General features: G+C 48.0%; 1 protein-coding gene across 1 annotated transcript; it reads left to right on the top strand.

The window, feature by feature from the left end:
* Positions 1-2,088: 2,088 nt before the first annotated feature.
* Positions 2,089-21,343, top strand: CYTH4 (cytohesin 4). The gene is made up of 13 exons (XM_074166281.1): positions 2,089-2,184; positions 7,991-8,073; positions 10,383-10,483; positions 10,739-10,805; positions 13,841-13,959; positions 14,344-14,424; positions 15,093-15,205; positions 15,764-15,912; positions 17,578-17,689; positions 18,138-18,214; positions 18,589-18,660; positions 19,448-19,602; positions 19,931-21,343. The coding sequence occupies exons 1-13, from the start codon at positions 2,166-2,168 to the stop codon at positions 20,001-20,003; spliced, it is 1,221 nt and encodes a 406-aa protein (XP_074022382.1). The 5' UTR covers positions 2,089-2,165; the 3' UTR covers positions 20,004-21,343.
* The last annotated feature ends 5,677 nt before the right edge of the window (positions 21,344-27,020 follow it).

Raw genomic sequence — 27,020 nt, forward strand, 5'->3', positions numbered from 1 at the left:
ACTGCTGAAACAATTTATTTATTTTTTTATTTTTTTGTGGAAAACAATGGTGGAGGGACTGGAGGTGATATGCTGGACTCAGCCCCAGTGCAGGAATTGGGACACTGGGCCAGACACTGTGGGGCAGTGAATTCTCCTCTGATGTGGCCCAGAATCTCAAGACAGAAATTGAATTTACAAGGGGTGTAGACTGGCAATTTATGACCCAAAAGCAGGCCTCTGATAAATTTTAAGCATGAGCATTGGCTGTAATGAAGGTCAAGTCATACATGGGTGTAATCATTTGAAATCAGTTTGCATTAATAAAGCTTGGTCTCCTCTCCTTCTTTTTATCCCTCCCAAATAAGCTCCTAGCTGCTTCTTTGAAAATATTGGCACTGACCATGGAAAGTGAGTGCTAAATGTTTGCCACTGACTCTTCCTAAAGATCATAGGTTATTTGTGACCCAGCCTACAGCTGCCTGTGTGGACTCATTCTGGATTTCTGCCACCCCTTGACATCTTTAAGGTTGGGATATCACCCACCCTTCACTGGAGCTTCATTGGAGTGCTTGTCCTCTCCAATAACAGCACTGAACATATAGGATAACCACAGGTTAGAGCAAATGCAAGAGACCGAGAGGAAAGGAGGGCAATTGTGTCTTTCTTTGTGAGGTTGAATGGCCCTAGAGCAATGGACCTTAGCCAGAGTGTTCAGGCAGATCCCACCTTTTGCATCAAGCCTTTTAAAGGGCCAGTTATTCTCTCCAGAGGATCTCAGACCAAACTCAGTTAATGGGAATGTGGGAAGGTAATCTCTCTTCCTTTCCTTGTGAGTCAAGGACCTCACAGGAGGTGAGGATCTCACAGGCCTCACAGAAGCCTATTCTAGATGGTGGCAAGCGTACATACATGCTAGCTCCAACTGCATAACAAGTCAGAAGGTCAATTCTTACTTTTCTAAGCATGCTATCACAAACTCTACCTTGCTGTCTCATGGAAAGATGGTAGGTAGAAGTCTGGACCTGTTTTGCTGTCCTGCTCAAGGCCTGCTGTGAATACAGCAACAGGTCACGGAGCTAAAGATGTAGAGTGCTGCAGAGGTAAGTGTTCATGCGTGGAGAGGAGCCATCCCTCTACACCTTCAGTCCTGCTAGAGAAAGCAAGAGCCCTGTTTGGGCATCACAACTGGTTTGAATTTCACCTTGGCCTATTTATTCACTGTCACCAGCTCTCCTGGCTCTGACTCTCCAGCACACTTCTTTTTTCCCCACATTGCCTACATCAGAGATCTATCACATAAATCACATGGCAACTAAAGACAACTCAAGGGGATGTGTACAGCTTTCTGGGGCTGTGTGGAGAGGACGGAGGAAAAAGAGCACCTCTCTGCCTCGCAGGTGAACAGAGAAGCACAAAACTGTCCTGCTAATGCCAGCTGTCCCACCAGCAGGACTACCACTAAACCTGAGAGAGAGCTTCATTCATTTCTCAGTTCACTCACTTCCTTACTTACCAGGCTTCCTAAAAAAAACAGTCTGTTAGTGGAAAAAAAGGAACGAGCAAGACTTAGAGCACAAGTCACTTGGGCGGGGGGAGCAGGGGAGGGAAAAGAAGAAAAAGACTCTCTTCTCCCTTCTGTCAACCATCCTCCAATTTTGGAATGTTCACCGCCACCCCCACCTGCTGCAGAATTGCACAGGAAGAATCCTTCCTTTAAAATGAAACCACTTCCCGAATCCGATAGATTTTCTGAATCAGATGGATTTTCTGAATCAAGAACTTCCTTTTTTTTCCCCCTCTCTCCTCAGAGTATGCCAGGCAAAAGCCCAAAGTACTATCAGCCTCTAACTGCTTATTTCAGTCCCCTCAAAGAGAGAAATGTGCTCAGAGATTCCCCAAAATGCTGCTGGGATGGAAATGCATTTGTGCATTTGCATTTCAGAAGCAGCCAAGGAGCCCCCCATGGCAGTACGCACGCACAGCTTCCTCCACCGATGCAAGCTCATGAGATGAGGTCGGAGGGACGAGGAGAGGAAGGGAGGAGTCACAGGGCAACCCGCCCCCCTAATGCTGCTACGATCTTGGTCACTGGCTCCAAGTTGTTTCAGTTCTGTGAAGCATCTGAACAAGCAGAAGGCAAGGAGGAAAAACACGTTTGTTGAAAATATATCACGCTCCTCAGGATGGACTTTTGTCCTGCTGGTAAGCCTTGACTGTCTTTTGCCTTGTTTTCTGTGAGGGCTGCGCACTCAGTTTGATGGGGCAGAGCACACCATGAAATCCCAGCAGCCAGAGTGGATGCTGCAGCTGGTGGCTGGAGGAATGAGGTAGTGGAAGATCCGTAGTGGAGCAGTTAATTGCTTATTAGCCTTCAGCATTAGGCATGGGTTTCTTTTTACTTGCTCTCCCATAAGCAAACTCCTTTCACGTCGGAAGAAATTTTCCCGCTGATTTGAATGGCCTTTGTGCTGAGAGTGTCTACTCTGCTGATCCCTTGTGCCGGTCATCCTGAGCTGAGCTGGGAACTGACTCAGGGGTATCAAGGGTATATGTGACACTTGGGATGAGCGCCTGTAAGCTTTGGCTTTTCTTCATGCAACTCTGGCATGGTTTGCAAGCTCCTCAGTGGTGTTTCCCCACAGCCCCCAGAAGCTGGTTTGCCTTTGCAGAGCCTCTCGGGCAGTTGGGTGTCCTGGCACCACATGCTTGCAAGGCTTTTGGTACTAAGGCCTCTCTTGTTAAAGGTAAATGACTGTGTTAGGGTTCTACCAACTCCAAGTGACCTGCAGGTGGGTCTGCCTGGTCCTGAAACAATCTCAAAAGGCAGATGTGGGTGGGTGGGGGAGATAAGCCACACCTAAGGAACCGAGAGACATCTTGGGTTTTATTTCCTACTTTGGCAGGTGGAGGATAAAGTGGTTGGGATTCAGCAGGGAAAGACATACTGCCAGACTGAACATTTTTAGCCTCTGGCTGAGAAAGCTCTGAGTGTGTGTACAAAGGCAGCAGACAGGGAGAGCTGAACGGGAATAGGCTGAACAAGGGCCAGGAAGAAAAGGGATCGTCTTGCAATGGCCCTGCTGTGTCTGACTCTCTGTCCTCACGGGCTTTTGCGTGTATGATATAGAGCACAGAACAAAGGGAAAAAGCAGGGCCCAGTGTCAACAACTGTTCTGCACTTTTAGCTCTTAGGTGGGTAGCCAAGGAAAAGCCACATTCAAACCACATACCAGCCTTGCTTGTCAGGGAGATTGGTGGGACCTATGGGAGCTGAGCTCTTGCCAGCATCTGGCTATGAATGTTGGTGAAGGTGAGTCTCGTCAGATCACCCACCCCTCACCACCTGAAAGCAACTGTGGACAAAGGTTCTGCAGGACAAGCTGGGCAGGAGGAAGGGGGTATAACTCACATTTTGCTGCTTGCTTTGGGGTGTACTTGCCACAGAAACTGAGAACTGGTGGTCTGACACTGTCATTCATTCAAGTTAAGTGATACTGTGTTAATTACGTCTTAAAAGTTACACACTGCAATAGCACAATGAGATCCAGCTCAGGGACAATGTTTGCTCAGCTCTGGCTAGAGGCAGAGCCTGGAGATAGGCCTGAAGAGACATGCTGATTCTGATTGATGTCTTTGCTCAGTCACAGCCTGTCACTTTACAGCTGGATGGGAAAGTGGGTTTGTTTGATGCTGCTTTACCTTGGGAGCCAAGGCTGTCCCCAGATGCAGTTTTCCAGCGAGCTTTAGAGCGCTGGATGTATTTCAAGTTGCTCCATTGTGGCATGATTTTCCTCAAGGTCAGAAGTGCACATGCACTTTTTCCTGGAGTCACTCCTACCTGGAGATGAATGCTCCTCCTAGGTACCTATCTGCCACAGCTGTGTGCAGCTGAGACCTATGTCTGTGGGGAGGCTGCTCTCCCCACAGCAGATGTCCTCTTCCAGCTTCCTTTGGGACCCTCTAGCAACTGCCTGAGTGAGGCCACAGAGCCAGTATGCCAAATCCTTGAGCTGGGTGTGTGAAACACGGGCGGGGTGAGAGCCATAGGCAAAAGTGTTTGGAAGCTATCCTGGTTGCTGTAAGTTTTCCTGTGGGATAAGGGGACCAGGAGACAACATAACCTCTTCTTCACACCTTTTCCCTCATAGCTGGAATGTGCAAATTAAACTTATGTGAGGTCCACATTGATTTTTTTCTGACGCAAGCTGGAAGAGAACTGTGGAGTTCCTGCAGGAGGGAGGGAGATTGGGCTGGAGGGATTTGAAGAGCTGGAAGGCTTCATGTTATCTGCCTGGTACCTGGCTGGGTAGGAGATGGTCTGCGCTGGAGATGATACAGCAGCCATATCAAAAAAGAAAAGGAATTTCAGGTGAAATTCTTCCACTAGACAACCTCATGCAGGCAGACGGTGCCCTCAGGCTGCTCTGTGTGTTGCCATGGGTGGAGGCGTCCAAACCCTTCAGCAGCCACACTCAGAGCCCTAAATTGCCTTGCAAATGGGCCAGCTGAACCTCTGCTGTTATACTGTGGATGGGTAGTATGTGGATGGTCTCTAACAGTGATACAGAGGCAGTCATTCTTCATAACCTTCTGTTTATGCAGTCCAGCTCTCCTTAGTCACTTCCTACTTATCCCTGTGCTCCAAAAGCTATTTTCCTATTCATTGTCTTTTGCTTGGAATTGAAAGCTTCACTTAGCACCCGGATGGCTCTGCACAGCCCTTTGCAATGGGAAATGAGACCAGCAAACACAGCACTCTTTGCTGGCCACCTGAGTACCCAGACTTTTGGGTAACTCCGACCTACCCTCCAAATAGGAAGGCTGAGGGCGTGAAGTCACCACATCTGGAATTGAAGTCTGTGTTCTGTTTTGAGTGACAGCACTAAAAATACAAGCCTGGGCAATTAATGAAGAACTGGTGGGTCTTTCTATCTGGGTCTGCCCTGAGAGTAGGGAAACAACCTCAAGAGCATGTGTAAGCGCCACAAACGTGATGCTGATGTGCTTTCCTTTCAACATTTGTTCTCTGAAAATTAATTCCGAGCAGCAAGTTCATGTCCTCTCAGGAGAGGGTGCTCACCAGTTTTTTAGGTGTTGTGTCTGAACTGGAAGACTTCAGCGTTGGTCTGGCTGACAGCATCCCCCTGAAACCTGCGGGTGTTTTCGTGGCGTGTTCTTCATCAGGGTGAAATTTCCCCCTGTGCAAAGAACCCTGACCAGGGCTATGCTTCATCTGTGTCCTGACTTAGCTCGAGAGGGAAGTGGAACTTGGTGGTACTGAGGACTTTGACAGGGCTGAAGCCGTTCCTCAGTCCTCCAGTGCAGGGATGAATTCCCTCTGCCATTGCAAGCCAGGCAGTGCTTCACTCGGAGTGTCCCTCTCCTGCCAGCTCAGCTCGTTCTCAACGTGGAGAAGGAAGGAAAGGCAAAGCAGCCTGATCTCGTCTCATCTGCTACTTGCCCAGCTGCCTCTGCTGCCTTTCTGTGGACAGTTACCCAAACAAGCCTTTTGTGTTCACTTCCCCTAACTGTAGACCTCAATGTGTGCAGTAACATTGATGGACAACCTCAGAATAGCACTGAGCAGAGCATTTAGCCTTCTGTTAGGGAAGCAGAGTAACGTGCAGACACTGACCTCAGAATTATTTTCCAAGGCAATCAGGGACTTAAGCTGCTTAGGAAACAGGAAACCTTACAAAGACCCTCTCTGCAGCTCAGTCTAAATTGCTCTGAAAGTTTGATCCATCCATTTTTTTCCTGACTATGTCACTCTTCTTTGGGTTTTTATCCCTTGATTCCCTCCCCTTCTCCATGACTGATGCTTCTTCTTCCCCACCCTCCCCACACACACAGTCCTTCCCGCGCTTTTCTCGCCCTGAGAAACTGGACAGGTAAATCACTTGGGAGCTGGGGTTTTCAGATATTCAGGAGGAAGGGGGATCGGGTTATTTACAGTCTCAGTGGGGGTCGTGTGGGTGAGATGGTGTCCTCTGGGAGCCTCACGTCTCTTTGAGATGCTTTAGGCTGCTTCAGTAGACACAGAACAACCGAAGCAAAGCAACCAGCCACACTAGAGACTTTGCTGATGGGTGGGGGAAGGGGAGGTTCCTCAGGTATGTCCTGCTACAGTGCCTTTGTGGAAAGAAATACAGGACAAAGGGCTGTAATTTAGTGGTAATTTGTCAAGGAATCACCCCAGTGATTCCACAATTACCAGCCCCCGTAGGGGTGAGTGAGATAAAGCTGGGGAGACCATAAGCCTGGCCTCATCTCCTGCAGATGCCAGAACAGCAGGAGACAAAGTAAGCTGAAAGACCCAGGCACTGCAGGGCTGACATTCAAGGGGAAGTCAGCAACCTGCCTAACAAGCAGCAAAGCCACTGCATGGGGTTTTTTTTGTTGTTGTTCTTGTTTCTTTTTGTTTGTTTGTTTCTTGCTTCCTCGCTTGCTTGTTTGTTTGTTTGTTTTCCCCTCACATACTCATTTGGCTGTTATGAGCTGCTGGATGCCACAGGTTTTCCTCCTCTGTTGACCTGCTTCAGCAATCAGTCAGCTTCTTTTATCTCTTCAGAAGGGCTGCTTGCAGAGCCAGGAGGGGACGTGGGTCCTTCCCAGCCCTGGCTTCATCCTGGATCCTCGCCCAGTGCTTTCCTCCCAGAGGCTCAGCAGCTTCTCTCCATGGAATGCAATGCTTGAAAACAGCGGGAAAAGTGATGGGAGAGAGGCTGCAGCCTGAGAAAAGTAATAGGACAGACTTAGCACGTAGGAACCCAACAAGGCAGGAGGATGGGGGAAGGATTAGGACCAGGGAAGGCAGCTCTCTCTGAGCTGTTGTGGCCATGACATGAAAGAAGCACATGGACTCTGAGATGACTCCCCTTGTCCCCTTTTCCTTCTGTCTGTCTTGGCTGGTTCCTTCCCCTTTTTTCCCCACTCGTATTTATAGCAGTTGTTTTGCATGTGAGATCCACACTAAGAGAATTTCCAAGGCAGCTGGTGCCACTTCCCCTTTTTCCAGGAAGATTGGAGGCCCAGGGGATTTTGGCTTATGAAACAGTGGAGCAGGGCATCCAGTGATCTGACCTGGCTTCCTGGAGAAGCTTTGTCTTGCAGTGTTTGGGTGCAGCAAGGACTCTGTCTGCAAGTTCTGCAGTGACCTCCCAGGAGCTCCAGTGCTCTCAGCCTTGTGTGAGCTCCCTGGTTTTTTCCTGGGGTCACCATCTGCTTCGCCTCTCTAGGACTGCAGCCTCTTCTTTCTCCTTGATGAAGAGGTTGTGCTTCACTTGGGTTATATTTAGCAGCAGTGCTGTCACCCCAATTTTTCTAGGTCTTTTATGAATCATTTTGTGGTTGCCTTGGCTCTGCTGGTATCTGTTTAACTTCCTGTACATTACAAGGAAAGCTCCTCTTATTTCTGCATTGTCTGTAGTACACAGAACAACAGCCTCCCACAGATGCTCCTTCAGCAAAGCTTGCATCCCCCCCCCAGATCCTGCCCTCAGACTTGAAAAACCTCAATTCTCTCTCTTAAGCCATTTCTGACTCTAGCAGTGGTGGATCAATCTGTGAAGCCAGTGGCCCTTCATGGGAGGGCCCATCATGGGTGTAGATGAAGTATTTAGGTCACAGCTTTTGGGTACATAAAGATGACTGACATAAAAACCACCAAGAGCATTTGGTAAGACCTCTTCATTGCGCTCGCGGCAAGCAAAATCGGTTGAGTAGGCGGTGGGGGGGTTGCTGCAGGCTTAGATCAGAGGGCTACCAGCACAGCGGCTGGCTGCTAAGATGGGTATATGGGTCTGTGCTGCTCGCTCCGGACTGAGAACCATTTGCAGGGCAAAGCTGAGGCACAGTGGCTGCAACAGCAGGGTACATAGATGCTGAAACACAGAAATCAGTTGCAGTGGCATGACCCCAGGAGAGGACAGGCCCTGAGAGGTTGAGGCAGCTTTTCCTGTGATATGTTAGCCCTAGTACTATTCTCATCACATCTTTGTTCATCCAGGGTCAACTGACTTGAGTGAGGCTGAAGAGGCTGAAATAGAGACAATCAGGCAGCACAGACAAGAGCTTCTGGAGGACATTAAGGTAAGGACCTTGCTGTTCCTCCTGTCTGCCTAGCCTTCTCAAGACTGTCTTCACGAAGAAGCATCTTCACATAACAGTCCAGGCCATGAAGAAGTGCTCTTGCACAGGAGACATTTGCTGTGACGTGATCCAAACTGAATTCTGAACTTCAGGCTGCCCTGCTATATTTGCTTCCAGTGTACATCCAACCTGTGGTACTCTCTGCTGCAGGAGTCATCAACTACCCTAATGAGATATTTGAGAAACGCTGGTCAGCTCATTAACAGGGGTGAGCTGGGATTGCATATTTAGGATTAAGTAAATGAGTATGACTTTACTAAATCATTCTGGCAGGGATCTGGCTCAGCATTTATGATTATTTTTAATTACTAATTACCTGCTAATGACATATCAGTCCTAGTTACCTGCTGCATCCCCATGTGTTTATCAGACTTTCGTTTGTGGACCTCTAACAAGTCCTTCATGAAGGACCCTGTCTCTTTAGAGAGGTTTGATGGCAGGACCTTCCACACAAATTTCTGTGGTTGAACTTGCTTTTCTTCTCTTCTTTTAGCAGACCCAAACATTTATCCAGTGACTCCTAAAATGTCTGAAAGTGACAGATTCAAAGTCAGTCAGTAATATCACATCACAGCCACGCATGGTGCCATACACTTTCTATTCTGTTCTGCCTTCACCACCATGCAATGCAGTCTCCTGCTTGAGAGAACTTATTGCACTGAATCATTGGACTTGCACTGATTTTCCCACAATGTGAAGATGTCCGGATGACTCGGAAATGTATGCAGTATTTCCCTATGTAAAAGATTAAGCCAAACTCCCTACCACTCCTCAGGCTTCCAGGCTCACCATCTCTGCTGCAAATCAGAATGGTGTCTTGCCCCTTCTTGCAAAACAGGCTATGAATGTATGTGCATGTGGTTTACTTGTATGTGGTTCTTATCTCTTCAATTTTCAGAATAGGCAATGGGCACTATATAGGAGTCAGGATACTTGAACAGGAATACTGTATTTTTTACCCACTATGGACAGCAAAAAGCTGCTAGACTATACAGACCCGTACTCTTAAATCTCAAAACCATTAACCAATGGGGTATGCATTGTCCAATGGAACAGGATGAGTTTAGGTGAAAGAGTACCTAGAGCTAGAGACATTCTCCCAGGTGAATTCCTTCAAAAAGCATCTAGCAATACCCTTTAACGCAAAGATGTGGGGGGAGAGGGAGGATGGGAGAGGATGGCTCTAGACTTGCCGGTTACACTGCCAAAAGACTGCAATGAATAAAATAACAAAACTGAAAATCATTTGAAATACAGGACTGATGATCACAGCTTTGTTACATTTGTGCAATACCTAAAGCTTAGGAAGGAACACTCCCAGCTCTGGAGGCTGATGAAGTGCAACAGAATGAAGGCCAGAGCAAAACTGAAATCCAGAAGCTCTTTTAAATTATGGGATATTGGAGAATTCCAGTTCCTCTGTTTGGGTGCATACTGCAACCACATCCTCACTCCTTGTTGAGGCAAGATCTGTCATAAAACAACCCTTCTTCCCCTGCCTATTCTGGTTTGCATGGGGAAGAATTCGGGTGATTCCTGGAAGAGAGCTGTGATGCAGTCTGGCTCTGAGGAGGACCATAATGCAGGATAGAAGGAAGGAGATATAGACATCTTCATTTCCTTGGTAACGCAGAATATCCAGCCAAGGCGGCCATGGTCTGTCATGGGCCTAAAGGAAATTGAACTCTACAATTGATTTTATAAAATTTGGCAGTGATTATTCTTCTTTTACTCCTCTGTTTCTTCTCCACCTAAAGACAGGTATCTGCTCAATGGTATTTGAATGATAGGTATGTTAAAAACTCTGTGTTTCACAATGTGGCCACTTCAGGTTCACCTCACAGTTACTGGTTCCACTTCCCCTTTCCTGGATGTATAGTATGGTTATGCAAAGTTAAAGCTAGAAGGAAATGGGCACAATGGAAGGAGCCTCACATCTGACATTGTTTGAGGAACTGAAATCAACACTGGGGTGAGTTCTCTGACACTCTCCACACTGGCTGGGCTTGATTTTCCAGCCTTGATTGACAACAGGCATGAGAACATCCTTTTGTCCCTCTCTCCCATTGTTTTCATCTGGAATCCAGCAGGATCACCCCAGAGCAGTGCCCGTTTCATAGACATCCTTGGCTGATTGTGACCATCTGACCTGTCCTTTTCCTATGATTGAGGAAGAAGTAAGACATGCTCTGTATATGTCTGCTGTTTTTCTTTTCATCACCTTCATCCTCCTGATATTTCCTTTGCAGAAGCTGAAGGAAGAGATTGCTGAAGTGTTTGCAGAGATTGAGCGCTTCCAAAATGCAGAGGAAAGGCAAGAGGCAGACAATAATCCTGGGGAGCAGAGCAGGCAAGTAGGATAAGATGGATATCCCTTTGTTTACAAAGTCTCTCTCTTGATGTTGAGAAAACAAAAACAGAGATGGGATTTGGATCACAACGATGACAGGAAAATGAGATCAGGAATACCCTTCTCTTCTCTGAGATTTCTCTTTATTCCTGGATAGTCAGACACCTGTCCTTGAGATATCTGAGTTGCCTGTGAGTGAATTGAAACATGGCCCTTTATTCTGAGTTTGACTTTCCTTCTTCTTTGTATTTGCAGCAAGCTTTCACAGAGGGATAAACTTCTGTCCCTGGGCCGGAAGAAATTCAACATGGACCCTGCAAAGGTAGGATTTGCTCATTCCATTTATGAGGAGAAAACTGGGAGGAAGAGCTTCTGTTGGTTACTGGTCCATTTGCAGCCACCCACTACAGCATGGAACTGTGGGGCTGGTTTCCTACCTCACTAAGGCTCCAGTATGCAACACTCTCCTTCCTGTCCCTGAATAAGGGCTTCTGATATGATCAAGCTGTGTTGCCTCCCCCCATCATGTGCATATAGACCATCCCATCAGATGCAACCTAAAACTAAGAGAGGTAAAGGGAGGATGGTTTAACGCTGGCAGTGTGCCAAGAGAGCCTTCAACCCAGCCCTCCTTCAGCCCCGCTCTTCTTGCCTGTGAGAGGCTAAGAATTGGCCATAGTGTGATGGAAGAGTAGGAAGTAAGAAGAAGGTAAGGTGTTTGAGAGCGTGTCAGGTTCCTTGGCTCATTTAGAACAGAAAAGAACAAGCTGCATCTGTAATTTTGGAAGTAGTTTTGGTTTCGATAGTCATGGTTGGATTGTGGAGTGAATCCAAGTTTTCCACTTTCTGGGACTCTGACCAGTGGGGTCCAGACTCCATAGCCTTCAGCCCTCTGCAGAAAGCTCTAAAATCCTCATGATTAAGTAGAGAAGATGTGAGAAAGACAGTTTCCTCCTCCTTCCTCCTCACTGGTGACCATTTTTTTGAGCTCTGTACAGAAAACCACAAGTTGCGATTGAACGATTGCTCCTTGTCAGCTAACAACCACAGCTATCATCTCGGGTAACTGCTGGTCTGAGTGACAACTTTTCATGCCTCCTACTCTGCCATGCTGAGACCCTCAAGATGCCTTTTCCTGTGTCTGCACCACAGCTGGAATGTTTGCCGGTCACCTGGACATCACTATGCCAGTGAGAGCTGTCTCAGAGAGTGATATCAGTACTTACAGCCTGCGTGACAGCAGGTTTCAGTTTGTCTTTCCATCTGACCGTGGTTTGAGGCCCCAGAGACATCTCTTTATGGCACTGTGCCATGCTGTGCAGAAATACCTGAACTAGTTCTGACCCCAAACCAGTTTAGCTTTCTTAGTTCAATGCTGATGAGTCTGGTCGAAATGTTATACTGTATGCCTATATTGCTTTTACTCTAGAATAAGCATATGCAGATCTCTGTTTATTGCTTCCCTTTTGCCACATGCCATAGGCTGACAGGTACTGCAATGAAAGGAACTGTCTTTGCCCTCCTTGCTGAGGTTACGCTTCATCCATGCAATGCTGATACTTTAAATGAGTTCCCTATCACCAAGATCTCAGGGCAAGTTCCTGAGGCTGGAGGAGATAGGCATTAGGAATCTGGCTGAACAAAACCTTTTGGGAGAAACATTTTCTTCTGGAAAACGGAGCTACATCATCACTGCAATGCTTTGCAAAATTAAATTGATCCTACCGAAATTCCGTCTGGGGAAAAAGAAAGGAAAACGGTCTGGAAAAATCTCACAAACATTTCTATTTCTTCTTTTGAAACTGCTTTTTCTTTGGGGCATTTTAGAAATAAGTTTCTTATATATTACAAGGCAAAGTGAATTGATTCTGTTGAAGTGAACATTTTGATGGATCTAAAACAATTTTCATTCCTTTATTGTATTTTGTGAGGAGAATTGCAATGTGGTCTGGAGAGTTGCAGTGGTTTTAGATATTGCTAATAATCTGAACAAAACCTCAACTGTCTGTGACTTCAAAAATCATGAAATTCCCTCTAAAATAGGGTGTTCACTCTTTCCACAGCCCAACTCAGACCCTCTATTTTCCATAGAAAACATACTCCATCCTTACTGGCTGGAGAGGATGGAGCTGAAAAGATCGCAGACTTCTCTGTTCTATGGCATAGAAGAAAATCCAGGAAAAAATAATTTTGAGTTGTCTCAAGCCCATTTTTTTTCCTGAGTGCATTTTTAATTATGTCTTTTTTTTTTAAAAAAAACATTTTTTTTCTTAAAGTTAAATTAAGTCAGAAAAAAAATTACATTTAGGAAGAGAACACTGAGATATAGAGACATGGTTTAGTGGTGGTTTTTATCAGAGTTAGGTTGATGGTTGGACTAGATGATCTTAAAGGTCCCTTCCAACCTAGACAATTCTATGATTCTATATTTTGATTGAAAGTGTTAAAATGAACAATTTTGTCTTTGCCTTTGTCTGGTTTGGTCTGGGTTAGCCAATGACAAGATGACAGATGCTGTCCCCCACCTCTCGCTCCAAGGAGAGGAAGAAAAGAGAGAAAGAGATTTATGAGTTTAGATAAAACTAAACTACTTTAATGAAATATTAAATATAAAATAAAAAAGGAAATAATGAAATAGATGCAATATATACAAATATATACAAAACCGTATCAAGCTCCCAGGGAGATGTCACTAGCAGGCACCGGGCAAGTTCCAGAGTGGACTCAGGGAACTGGATTCCAGAACTCACTGATGGGGATTGAAGGCAGATGAACTGACAGGGTCCTCCTCAGCTGTCAGTCATTGACAAAAGAGAGCCATCAAAACAGAACCACTGAAGAGAGACCCACCTGGCCCCTTTGATGCCTCAGCTTTTATACTGAGCAGATGGGGTGGAATACCATATTGGTCAGTTTTGGATCACCTGACCTGTCCACAAGCAACCAAGTCAGCTGACCCTGGTTGCCACAGAAACAAGTAAGAGCAAGAGCCTCTCTCTCTCTCACGGAATGGAAAGTTGGCTCTGCTCCACCCCAAACCAGGGCAGCCTTAAATATATTTGCCTTTTGGACTTTTAACCTACATTCCCCTTTTTTGTTTGCTTGAGTTTCCACCCCAGTGAAACGTTTATCCAAATCTAGGGACAAAATGGAAGTGGGGCTCACCAACCATGGTAGATGAAGAGGCATGGAATAAAGGTGGGAACATGGCTGTGGTCGCCCATAGAAGGGCTGGGGAGTAACAGAGGAGGCAACACCAGCCTTCCTTGGCTTTGATGATATCAGGGTGTTGCGGTCCTACTTTCTTATCAGCCCACAGAGCTGTCTTACTTCACTGTCTTGCTTCTCCTTTCCCAGGGGATACAGTACCTGATTGAGCACCAGGTATTGTCCTCAGACCTGCAGGAGATTGCCAAATTCCTCCACAAGGGTGAAGGCCTGAACAAGACAGCCATTGGGGATTACCTCGGTGGGAGGTGAGCAACTCAGCTAGGATGAGGAGGCCCTTTGGAGGCCCTGTCCCGCCTGGCCCCTCTCAACTACCATATTAGATGACCCCTAGCAGACCTCAGTCTGGTGCCAAGACTGATCACACCCCAAACTGAAGTGGGCTGGGTGGGCTGTACCTCCCGGGGAGGGGGCCCTTTGGAGTGTGGCTAAGGCTGGCTGTATGGGCTACCTGTCCTCCTGCCTGTAATGGGGTCAATCTTCCCAGACAAGAGCGTACATCTTGGCTTCTTATTGGTCAGAGGGGGAATGGAGGCCAGGATGGAGCCAGGTGCATGTCATCACAGCAAGGGACATCCAAACTGAGCAGGGTCAAAGCTCTCGTCTGACCTTTTCCCCCTATCCTCTCCCAGGGACCCCACAAACATTCAGATCCTCCAAGCCTTTGTGGCATGTCACCAGTTTGCCAACCTCAACCTGGTGCAGGCACTCAGGTGAGTGAGCACACAGGATGCAGGGGGTGGAGCAGGAGCCTGCTCAGCCACTGAGTCTTACCACCCAGGAAGGTTGTGATGACCTACTGGGCTGAAATGGGGCTTCACAATGCCCTGCTGCATGTGTTGGCTCCAAGACTGTTGCTCTGTGAGGTGTTAACACCTTTTCCGGGGGGAACTCTTTGATGGCCCGTTGACTGGAGTGGCCATATGCAAAAAAGATGGGGAAAGCAAGGGGGGGTCATCATGGCTTCAATGCTTGGGGGGATGGGGCAAGTTATTTTCTGCACCAGGAAACGTCTGTCCACAGTGCCCATTATGTTAGTGACAAAGTGACTCTGTCTTAGGGCACCTTGTTTTCTTATAGGTCAGTCTTCTGGCAGGACTCTCTCTCAAGGTCTCTGCTGCCTTGCAGGGCACACATTAGGGAAGAGGAGCCGTGATTTCCAGGATGCTTAGTTCTGCTTCCTCCTTTTTAGTGTGTTTGAGGCTGATGAGCCTAGACAATTTTGAGAGAGAGGAGGAGACCTCTGCTTCATGCACTGTGTTGTCTCCCCATTGTCATGGGATGACTTCTTTTATTTTCACGGTGTGCCATGGGCTGATGGAAGACATAAATATCCCTTTCACCCAATATGACTAACTCTCTGTCATGCTGCTCCTGATAGACAGTTCCTATGGAGCTTCCGGCTGCCTGGGGAAGCACAGAAGATTGACCGGATGATGGAGGCCTTTGCCAACTGGTACTGCAAGTGTAACCCAGGAGTATTCCAGTCCACAGGTAGTTATGGGGAGAAGAAGGCCTGTAATTGCTAGAAAGAGGAGCTTTCCTTTTCCATTCACAAAGCACAGAGGGCATCACTTGGAAGTGTGGATGCTTTCCCTTAAGGTGAAGGAGGCAGCCTGCTTCCTGTGAAGCTTTTTAATAGGCTAAGGGTCTTCAGTCCTCCTTTTGCTACTCTGCTCTAGTCCCAGGAATAATAGACTTGAGAAGTGCTCCCAGCCCCACATGAGGTATGCCTCATCACAGCAAGGATAGCGCTGACAGACATGGGTCTGTAGAAAATTTCCTCCTGGCAGAGCCATTATCAGACCTGATCTACCCAAATTCCACATTGCCCTGAGTGGATGGAATCATCTCCATCATAGGAGATCAACTCTCCTCTAGCCCTGTGTGTCCCTCTTACTCCTAGAGGAAGGGACATCTCCCTTTTCCTCCTACAGTGGAGGGCATGAGGCTGTTCTCCAGTGATTGGAAACCAAGCCACCTGTTAGGGTGTGGATTGATCTGCCCTCTAAGACAAGTGCTACCCCTCCTGGTTTTCTTTCTCATTGCCAGATACCTGTTATATACTGTCCTTCTCTATCATCATGCTTAACACCAGCCTGCACAACCCCAATGTGAAAGACAAACCCCACTTTGAAAGGTTTGTATCCATCAACAGAGGCATCGACAATGGAGGGGACCTGCCAGAAGAGCTCTTAAAGGTAAGAAGACCTCCCATTTTCTGATCAGTCCCTTTTTTCTCTCAAGCTTGGGGCCCACTGAGAAGCAAAGGTCCACAGTGTAATACAGGCCTAGTGACCTTCTGCTGTACAAGGGGAAGGGCTGCACAAGGAAGGAGGGTAGTATGTACAAAAGCAGAGCTGGAAGATGTGGAAACTGCTTTGGAGAGGGGCTGCACACATGCTTATAGGTGAGGACATGGAGCAAGAGAGACAGGGCTGGAGACATGCAGGGAATAGCAGTATCAGTTTAAGAAAGTTTGTGCTTTTATGTGTCTGTGTGAGATGCTGTACCTGTGTGAGAGAAGAAGACATGAGTTGTGGGTGTCTGTGTGTCATGTAGGTATGAGGCTGTGTGAATAGGGCACCCACCTCTGTGGGAGGTAGCTGGGCACCTCACTCTTTTGACCAGATTTGAAAGTCCTAGCCCCTGAGGGGACTGTCTGGTTTTTGTGTGTCTCTGTGTGTGAAACAATGTCACTGTGGCCCAGATTATGAATCCCTCTCCCTTGTTCATACCTAACTGTCTCAGCTGACTCCAATGTTCACATCAGTCAGGACAGCTGTGCCTGACCTCTCTTACATCAGGGTGTATCTTTGAGTGAGTAGAACCAACAAGCCCCAAGTGAGTGTCAGGGTCTCTTCCAGCGTCTTTTTCAGCATCTGTAAAGCTCTCAGCAAGTCCATGGTGTCTCTGATCACAGAGGATGAACATGCAAAGTGGGGCAGATAGAGTCAGGGAACACATCCATTAGCAAATCTGGAGCTACCATTTTCCCAAAGGCTCAGCAGGCATGGGACCTGCCCTATGAGGCAAGGCAGAGGTGGGCAGCCTACCTACATGTGTCTAGCTTCACCCAACCAACCTGGGGAAAATAACTTATGTCTTGTGAAAGAGGCTGCCTACATCCCACACTTGGGTTTACTGAGCAGCATCCCCTCAGGGTAAAGGCTTTAGATTTTTCTCCAGTGTTGTTTCTTTCAGGCAATTTGAGAGAAGTTGCAGGAGCCTGTAGTTTAATTTCTTTTTTCTTGGCATGGGACTTGTGTAATAAATGATGGCAAATCCAATGATGTGAGCAACATTTTTGTATCCCTTGAAAGCTAGTAACCTGCCTCCCTGTCACTCTGCTCTTATGAATATCACACAGTGTGTCCCTCAGTGCAAAAGCCTTGGTTCTATGAAATGTGCCTCCTTGTGGTCACGTAGATGTGTGTGTTGGATACAAGTTCTCAGCATAGTGTTTTGCACCACCAACCCAGGGCCTAAATGGGGCTGCAGTCTCTGCAGTGTCATGTCCCGATCTCCCAGTGCCTTAGTACTACCCACAGTGGCACTCATGTGACATGCTGGGTTTGGTCACTGCAGGCTCTCTTGATATGGCTGCATACTTTTGTGTCCGTGGCTTTCCAGATTGGGTCTCCTTTTTTGACACAGGATGCAGAAGGGAGCTGGTGATCCCCTATGAGATCCTGTGAGGCATAGACTGAGGGTTGTTGTACACCCCAGTGCTCACTACCCACTCCCTGCCCCATTCACCTGCCTGTCCCTGTGGAAACAGTGATGAACCAGATGGACCTAGGAGGGGTGTGTACAAGCTTTGTCAGTAATCTGTCTTTCTTTCCCTCACCAATGCTCTGGGGCAGAATCTGTTTGAGAGCATCAAGAACGAGCCGTTCTCCATACCAGAGGATGATGGGAATGATCTCACACATACTTTCTTCAACCCTAACCGTGAGGGCTGGCTCCTGAAACTAGGTAAGGGTGAGGATTCCCTTAGCTCTTCTGAATTGCGTGCCTACCTGCCTCCCACCACAAATCTCCCCCAAAAACCCACCAGCATCTTTGCTGTCCTTCCTTCCGATCTCCTGTGGTGGGATGAGGCTGACACCTGCTGTTGAAACTACCCGCCTGCTCTCTCCTCCGAGCCTGCTCCTGCAGGCTCTGACTGCTCAAAAAGGGACTTAAAAAGAGATCCCTCACCCCTCCCCATTCCCAGCCCCATCAGAGCAAAATTGGCTTCCTCTGTGTGTGTGTGTCCACCATACGGCATCACATTAGCAGTGAGCACCACAGATGCCTTCTTGGGGCTGATCTACGGGGAGAGCTGGGAGGGTGTGTCTGTGTGTGCATGTCTAGAGCTTGAGGGGGGCGGGAAGGATGGCAGAGTGTGTGACTAATGGCTTTTGAACCTCACTGCCTTTAGGAGGACGTGTGAAAACCTGGAAACGCCGTTGGTTCATTCTGACTGATAACTGCCTCTACTACTTTGAATATACCACGGTAAAGGCTTAACTCCCGGTTGGGAGACTGTGTCCTGGGTGGTTATGAGCCTCTGAGGGGCCAGGGAGGAGCAGAGGGTAAGGGGCAACTCTTCCCTTCAACTCTATGCTCCCACATTGAACTCAGACCTCCCTTCTCTCTCGTGCTGTTTCCTTACCTCTGGTCTGGAGGAGGAGAGAGGCTGGACACTGCAGCTATTGTTGTGATGTCCTGTTAACTAAGCTCCCCGCTGTGTAAATGGAGATGGTCTCCCTAGGCATACACTGCCCTTGTCACCCTGCAAAGGCATATGTCTGAGAAATCGGAGAGGCTCTGAATGGTGGCAGAGATGTGGGGAGCATATTGGGTGTTAATTCATGTTTCCTTGCCTTCAGGACAAAGAGCCTCTGGGTATTATCCCCCTGGAGAACCTATCAGTCCGGAAGGTGGATGATCCCAAAAAGCCAGTAAGTCTCCATTGCTCGGTACTCTGCCAATGCAGGCTCTCACGTGGTCAGAGGGAAGGTACCATTCCAAACTGCCTTGTTGCCCATCTAAACATGGCGGTATCTAAACATGATTGTATTTTACTAGGGAAGATCTGGTGTGAACAGACACCTATCCTTTGGCTGACTGCTTTGTGTGTGTGTGTGTAGAGGGGCGCAGAGACGAGTGCACACAGCTGGCACACTGCTTATTTGGCACCAGGAGATGTGGGTTCAATTTTTCTCCCTAGGACTCTCCATAATGAGTTACAGCACATGTAGACCGAACAGTGCTGTGGTGTTAGGAAACTTGCCTAGGAAGTGACACTCTTTGTCTGTGGATCTTCTGTGGATACCCACTCTTTCATGTGGCATGACCCTTGGAGAAGTGACTTCTGTTTGTGTTGTGGGATGCAGAAGAGAGGATGCATCTACTTAAAAGGGGAAGAGATCTTCATAAGTGAAGTGGAGTTACAGATCCCAGAAGGAGTTTCCTGATAACTGTTGGTGGTCTGCCTCTCTAAAAAGCATGTTTTAGTGTCCAGCCCTTCACAGGAGGGGTGTGTTACCAAAGATGGGTGGTCTGGAGATCTAACTCATAGGGGAGTTCTTGGGGTGGGGAAGGAAAGGCTCTATTGCATTTCAGAAACGTAATGCTCTCCTTCTCTTTGGAAGCTCTCTGAGCCTGTCAGCCATGGTTGAAGGCAGCATAGTTTCCTTGGTCCACCCTGTCCTCCCCTACTGCTCCATTTTATTCCCTTTCTGACAGAACTGCTTTGAGCTCTTCAATCCCAACTGCAAAGGGCAGAAGATCAAAGCCTGCAAAACAGATGGGGATGGGAAGGTGGTTGAAGGCAAGCATCAGTCCTACAAGATCTCAGCAGCCACACCAGCAGAACGTGATGAGTGGATTGAGGCAATACGGTGAGGACACCAGAACTGGAGGCCTGAGCTTGCCCTCGTTCAGCCTCAGGGACAAATGATCACACAGTTTATTTGGCTACTAGCATGTGAAAGAGTGTATAGAAAGAAATGTTTGAAGTCTAGTAACTGTGGTACCTCCTGACTTAAAAGAGTTTCAAGGTGCCTTCTGGAGAATCTCTATCCACAGCTTAACTCTCTGCTGTGGGTCTACAGATCTCTAGACGTATGTTTTGGTGAGTGGTCCCTCTGTGCAAGTTCAGTTAGGTTGCCTGTGCTGCTCTCCAGCGTTAAATCTCTTACTTTTGCTCCCATTTCCTCTTATTTCCAGGACCAGCATCACACAGGATCCTTTCTATGATCTGGTCTCTGCCCGTAAGAAAAAGATTGCCAGCAAAAACTGAGCCCTGATCTGGTCACTGTCAGCAGGAAGATGTAGTTGTTGGACAGCTTCCCTCCCATGCTGGGCTCTTCCAGTGAAGAAATTTGGGAGTATTGGTTCCCTCTGCCTCCCACTTGGCAGGAAGACAACTGACAGGAAAACTTGCCAGATTTGCTTCTTCCCTTTCCAAACTGAAGGCAGAGGAGCAGGGTGCAATCTACTGAGGACTGTCAGAATTGTGGGCATGGAGTTTCCCATGTCTGGATGTAAAGGCTTATCAGCAACTGGGCACTGGGTTCTCCCATATAGCCCCAGGCGTGTAGGATGGGACCTGAGGGGAGACAAGAACGTTTCCAGGCCCTCCTGCCATCAAACCAGGTGTTTTTCTATGCTTGGAGCAACCAAGCATGGTCCGGTCAGTTGCACAGCAGAAAAGCCCCAGTGGTTTGGCTTCCACAAACAGATGTGTAGTGGTTGTTGAGAAGGGGCCACTGATATTTAAGACCTCACTGTGAAACCAGAGGCCAAGGGAAGATGGCCCTCTGCTCAGAAGAGAGCCCTCTCTACCTCTTCCTGTAGCCATGGGGGTTGTAATCCTGGGAAGTCCCTGCTGTGTAACTGAGCCATAGGTTTTAGAGAATTAAAGATGTTGGATGGGGAGATAAGGGGTAACTGAGCGTAGAGAGGCTGTGGGACCAGGGAAGCGGCTCTGGGTCATTTGTCTCTCTGTTTTGAGACTCAAGGACCACGACAGGTCTCCCAAGGGAGGAAACCCAAACACTAGCTCTCCTCCTGGCTGATCATTCCCCAGCAAAGGTTGCTTCCATGTACCACCCCGGGGACTTGGGTATCTGAAAGGCCTGCAGCCAGAAGGCATGAAAAATTGGATGTGTGTACACAGCACACACACACGGGCATTCCCATCTTCACACAGTGGTTTTGTCTGGAGTCTGGGGTGGTTTTTTTGTCTCTTGTGTAAAGAGAGAAATAAAAGTGCTTGAAAACAAGCCCAAAACCCAGGGTAACACAAACCTTTTAGTGATAAGGGCAGAGGATGTGAGATAAGAGTGTCCTGTTCCTGTGCCTAGCAAAGCAGCCTGAGCACCACTGCAGCTCTGCACTGCACCCAAAATGCAGGCAGGGCAGCAGGCAGCTTTTGGGCGGCGTGGGAAGGAGGAGTGGTTAGTGGGACCAGAGGAAAGGTGCAGGGAGCTGTGACACTGCGAGCTGGGGACAGCACGGAGGCAAATACCAGTGACTTGCTAGAGGCAATTACACTTGTGGGGTTAAAGGATGTGATAAGCTATTGTTATTTCTTCTGTTACCTTTCGGGTCTCTTCTAGTAAACACTGGTGCTCTTTCAGTCTCTTGCCTCTTTTTCTTCCTGCAGAGGGCTCTATCTACCAGGCAATCTGCAGCAGAGCCAGCACAGCCCAATTATTCATTCTAGTTATTTTTGCCCAAGCCACAGGAATGTTGAATTAATTTCAAGAGGCAGGGAGGGTATCTCAGAGTTGAAGCACACGCTCACCCTGGAGAAGGAACGTGAAGGTTTTCTTCTTCTCACGCCTGCAGATGTCTCCTGCCTTGAATCTCTTTGTCACTGATGTGATACAGAGTGAGTTTGCTGCCCACTGCTCTAGAGCACATGTGCTCACACACACATTCACTCTTGCTTTGGGTTCAATGCAGGGAGGCAGGATCATGTCCAGAGGTGGGAGGAGAAGTCAGAATCTGGCCCTTTATCTTGGCAACATATCCAAGATATGAAAGAGAAATATAAATATGCACTTGGTTGGTAAAAGATGCCTCAGAGCCTAGGATTTGGGTGAGAAATGTCTCTTCTAGTGCCTCTCAGGCTTATGCTCCGTGTGACAAAAGCCATCAAAATGTAGCCTGGAGTCTCTCTTCTACCCACAGTCTGGTCTTGGGTGACGGAATCCAGGCTAAGACCTCCCAAGAGTTCACCTGGATCATTCCTATGACAGCAGGGTCTATCCAAGCTCCTCACAGTCCCTCCTCATCCCAAATCCTTGCAATTCTCCTCAGGCCGCTACGTCCTTTTCTCTCCCTTCTTCCCCCAATACCCACATGCTGCAGAGCAGAATTATTCCTAGTGGGGACAGGGTTGGAAGGAGAACTTGTGAGAGGCAAAACAATGCACAGAGAAAGGCGATTGTGTCATTTTCATCCATCAAACTAGCCATAAGAGTCAGGTGGAGATGGACCAGGTTTCCTCTCTCCTAGAGACTGTTAGGGGGGGAGACAGCAAGTTTGAGTTTCCATTGGCTTTCCTTAGCTCCAGAACAGAAAAATTCAATTCCAGGCTCCTTGCTCTACCATGCCCCAATCTCCTCAGTGCCATGAACTCAATGGTGCCTGATGCTGCCCACCAGCAATGCAACATGTTCACTCACCGAGCGCTATCCCTGACTTTGTGCCTGCTGAATACCAGTGCATTTCGTATTGGCCAGGCTTTCTGAGGATGGGTGTATAAAACGACCTTCCACTCATACCCATGTGCTTTGACTGCCACACTTGGAGCCCTTGCAAATTTATGATGGGAATGACTCGTGCAACTAGAATGGCACCACCAGGGAATGCGTTGCTGGCCACCATCACACATTCCCTTTGCTGAGGGCAACTGCAGCACCACATGCATGAAATGCATACAGACAGACACACAGACACACTTAGAGCCCTTCAGGTACTAAATCTGACAGATTGCTATCTGGTGGATGTGTTCCTCTTCCTCATCATAAGGCAGCATATGTGGCTCGCACAGACATACACACAGAAGACTGACGCGTATTCCCTGCCTGCCTAAGGACTCCTGCGCACACCCAGTAATTCATTTTCATAACAAATGTCCATCTATTCTAATAGAAGGGCTGGGAGGAGAATACTGCAGATGTGTGGAATAAACCACATCACTGCATCCTGCCTCCTCCCCTCTTCTTCCCTTCCTCCTGCCCCCTGTTTATCGGCTCCTTTTTGGAAGGCTAATACATTTTAAAAAGGCTTGCTAGAAATTGTCTGCAGCGACAGAGATGGAGCAGCTGTGAGGAGAGCCAGCAGTCTCTTTCAGTACAGCTTAGGTATCAGGCAAAGGAGGGAGAAAAACTCTGGGAGGTGGAGGGGAAGGGCAGTGTGTGAATGGAGACAGACTGGACTGAATTATGGATTCAGAGCTGATCAAAGGACATGAGTTAAACCTGTCTTTTTCCAGGAGGGTCAATGCCCTTGGTGATGGGAACTCGTGAGCAAATGGAAGCCTGTGGGAAGGCAAGACTCTGCAAGCGAGCTGGCCAGGAGTGGTCCTCAGTGGTGGTGTGGGAGCACCCATTTGAGACACTGTCCATGCCTGGCAGGCCTGAAACTGCTCAGCTGTGTGTCACACACGCTTCAGCGCAGAGGGAAAACCAAACAGCTCTTTCCTGTTAGCTAAACTGGGTTAAGTAGAGTGGGACTGCCAGCCTTTCTGTGATACGCCGTGTGAGCCCTCACACCTCGTCCCTCCACAGCAGCGCAGTGATTGCCACAAAGAGGGGGTCAACGTCCCGTAAACCTGGAAGACCAGAAGGCTCTTACAAGAGCCTCAGAGGGATGGGAGCCAGACTTCATACCCTCTGGGATCAGTCACTTGTATGGAAACAGGCACAGTCCCCCTGTATTGGAGCTGGTTTGAATAGTGCAGTCAGATTTGTGGGGCCAACAGGAGCAGCTCCTCCTGTCTCCCATCCCTTATGTTTGGTGCCTGGAAAGCAACTTGTTATCTGAGGGTGGGGGACCCACTGTGGTACTTCCTCCATCTTAAAACTTTCTTTGAATATGCATTTCCCACAGAAAGTCCAGAGCACAAAGCTAGAGTGCTGGACGCCTCTCAAAAGCACCACGGCCTCTCTGCTGCACCTTGTTGTGGCTCACTTCTGCCTCCAGCCTGACAGACGGCCAGTCTGGGGGGCTGGAGGAAGCCCGGGCAGACTGGGATTGAGAACTGACCAGTGTTTCTTGGCGTGTCACTGCTGTCACATCTGCAGTGGCTCTGCTCTAAGTGCCTGCAACAGAGGCGTGCAGCAGTCTCATCTTGCCATGCCATTTCCAATCCCGCTGCCTCGCTGCAATGAAGATGAATGTGGCCTGTCCCAGGTTATCACATTCCTCTGTGTGTGAGCCTGCATACAGACATCAGCTTGCTCCTGAAGGCTGATGCTATTGGGCTAACTGCGAGGATGCTGAGTATGGTGGGACAAGGAAAGAGTCAGGGAGGGTGGAGGAGTCTGGGTCTTGTGTGGGTAGCTGATGAAGAAGGGCTTGCAGTGACAAGAACAGGGCTTTCACCTCAGTTCCAGAGTAGGTGGGGCACAAATGTCAGGAACAAATAAGGTATGACATCCCTTGAACAGCCTGCAACCTTCACCGCAGCCACTGTGTCACACCAGCAAGAGGCACTCCATGTCGCAACAGTTCTCTCATTCCCCTGGGGTTGAAGACTAATATCACTAGACATGGCAGCCCAAACACTTCAGGGAGAGAGTAGAGATGGTGCAAGGTGGCCATCACATCTGGGTCCTCAAGGGCACAGCATGTGGTATAGAATCATAGAATAGTTTGCATTGGAAGGGACCATTAAAGGTCATCTAGTCCAACCCCCCTGCAATAAACAGGGACATCTTCAATTAGATCAGGTTGCTCAGAGCCCCATCAGGGAGCGAGCAAGGAGATGTGCAGGGAGAGGACCATACGCCCTGCTAGCACAGCATGTCTTTGCTCCTCTACGTTGCTGAACATGGGGTTACATGTCCCTTTCTGCATGTAGTACAAACAGAGATAGAGATGAGTGTGAGTGTGCTGTGTCATGCACACTCATAGTCACGCATATCCAAGCACATCTGCACAGACACAGGGACATACACAGTCCACAGGCATCCCAGCCCAATGCCTCTCCTTGCCCTCTTCTCGCAGAAGGGCCCTGGAAAAACAGTCTGTAAGGGAAGAATGGAGATTACAGAGGAGCAGAGAAGGGCATTCCTTGTGGGGTTGCACAGCAAGGAGTATGTGGGGAGAGGGAGGCAGAACAGACTGCAGTGAGGTCTACAGAGGTCTACAGAGACCAGATGGCTCCTGCCCCATGGGAGCTACACTAGTGGAAACACAGCGCTTCACCTAGGGCAGCATTTGGGTAAGGGGTGGGCCTTTATTAAGGGGCATTGCAAGGTGAGATATTTAACAGTCCCCTCTTCCTTGTGAGATACTAGGCTGACCTTAAAGGACCTACAGAAAAGCCATTTTTTGCTGCCTCTTTAACTATGGTGGGTGTCAGCAAGGTTCCTGGAGTTGGATGAAGAGGTGGTGATTTGTGCAATTAATGTCTAATCAATTATATGAATATTTATTGCAAGTCAGCAAGCTCCTGAGTGACAATGAAGCCCCATCTGATTGGAATCACATTCACAGGTAAACCAGAGCCACCTTTGAGGTTCACAGACCTCACACTGGGGCAAAAGGCCCAAAAGGTATAACTATCCTGCTGCACATGGGAGGCAAATGTGCAACATCCACATGGAAAATTGCATTAAATCCTTTTTTGGGGGAGGAAACACTGAGGTTTTAAAATTTATTTGCTGGGGAGAGACACCTTGAAATAGTCTGATATATTAACAAACTTAACCCATGACTGAGTTTGGGCTTGTTCTTTTTTTTATTTTCTTTTTTGTATGCTCTCTCTTTTATCTTCTATTGCAACATGGGAGAGAAAATAAAAGGAAGAGAAAAAGAAACTCTTGCAACTGTTTGAAAAGTCATGTAACAGGAATTTCTTGGAGCTTGTAATAGACCATTCCCCAACAAGGAATAAAGTGTGTAGAAAGCTAGTATTTTGTTTCCTCAAGAAGTACTTCTTTGGGGACTTTCTGTCATCATCAGAAATTTGACGCTTCTCAGTTTTGCCCAAATTTACATTCCTTTCCAGAATCCTACATTCTCTCCCTTTACTTACACCCCTTCCCTTTCACCCCACCTCTCTTTCTGGCTTCCCTTTCCCATGGTGCCTTCTGCCCTCCGTGCTTTGCTCAGTCCTCTCCATAAACTTGCCACTGTGTCCTCTCACCTTCCACAAATCTCCGCTTCTTTTTTGTCTGATGAGGGATGCTTCCTCTCCTGCCCTCCTGCTCCCCGGACAGACTCAGTCTGCCTTGGCAGAGCTCTGGGAAAACCCCCTATTATTGGTGCAAAGTGAGTTGCTAAACCTGAGCCAAACTCTTCAGCTCCTGCTGCTCACCTGCAGCTTGGGTTTGTGCTGGAGGCGCTGCCAAAAGCCTGTTATTACCTAAATGAAAAAGATACACAGCCCTCTCTGAGAAGGAAGAGACACAGATAACAGTGATTTGCCTGATGCTTGCTGCCTCCTGACTGGGAAAAACACCCCAAATTCCAGCAGGGCTTCCAGGACCAGCCCTCAGTGGAGGGGAAAGGGACAGAGACAGCTCTGCACAGTGAAGACCACATTTTCACTTTCTGCACAGATAGGATCTGTGGCTTTTGGTGGGAGGGTGAGAGAAGATCCTCCGAATTTGCACCACAGATATCCCCTTCCTCTCATGTGATTATGCATGGCCTTGAGTCAATACAAAAATACAAAAATGGGAGTCAATAGTAGACCCAGAACAACCAGCAAGGTATCAGAGGAGGGAAGAGAAGGAAGGGTTGGCAAAACTGAAAATTATGATCATAGTGTACAAGGGCTCTATTCTGCAGAACTCTGTTTTCTTTTCTGCAGCACTCAAATTGCCTCACCATTTGCACCACTGTGCTCTGGAGCTGTGATTTCAATAACCAGGAGCTGATGTGATACTTGGCCTCCTTTCCAGAGGGCATTCAGCAAGAGAAACTGTGCTTCACACACGAAGAGGCTAGAGGGACTTGAAGAGAGGTAGTGGGAAAGGGCAGGGGGGAGCAAGCAGCTCAGAGACATGTGCTGCAGGGAGAAAGTGCACTCAGAGGTTCCTGGAAATCCCAGCTGACCCTAAACCTCAGAAAT

This window comes from Numenius arquata, chromosome 2, assembly GCF_964106895.1.
Source record: "Numenius arquata chromosome 2, bNumArq3.hap1.1, whole genome shotgun sequence".
Lineage (NCBI taxonomy): Eukaryota > Metazoa > Chordata > Aves > Charadriiformes > Scolopacidae > Numenius > Numenius arquata.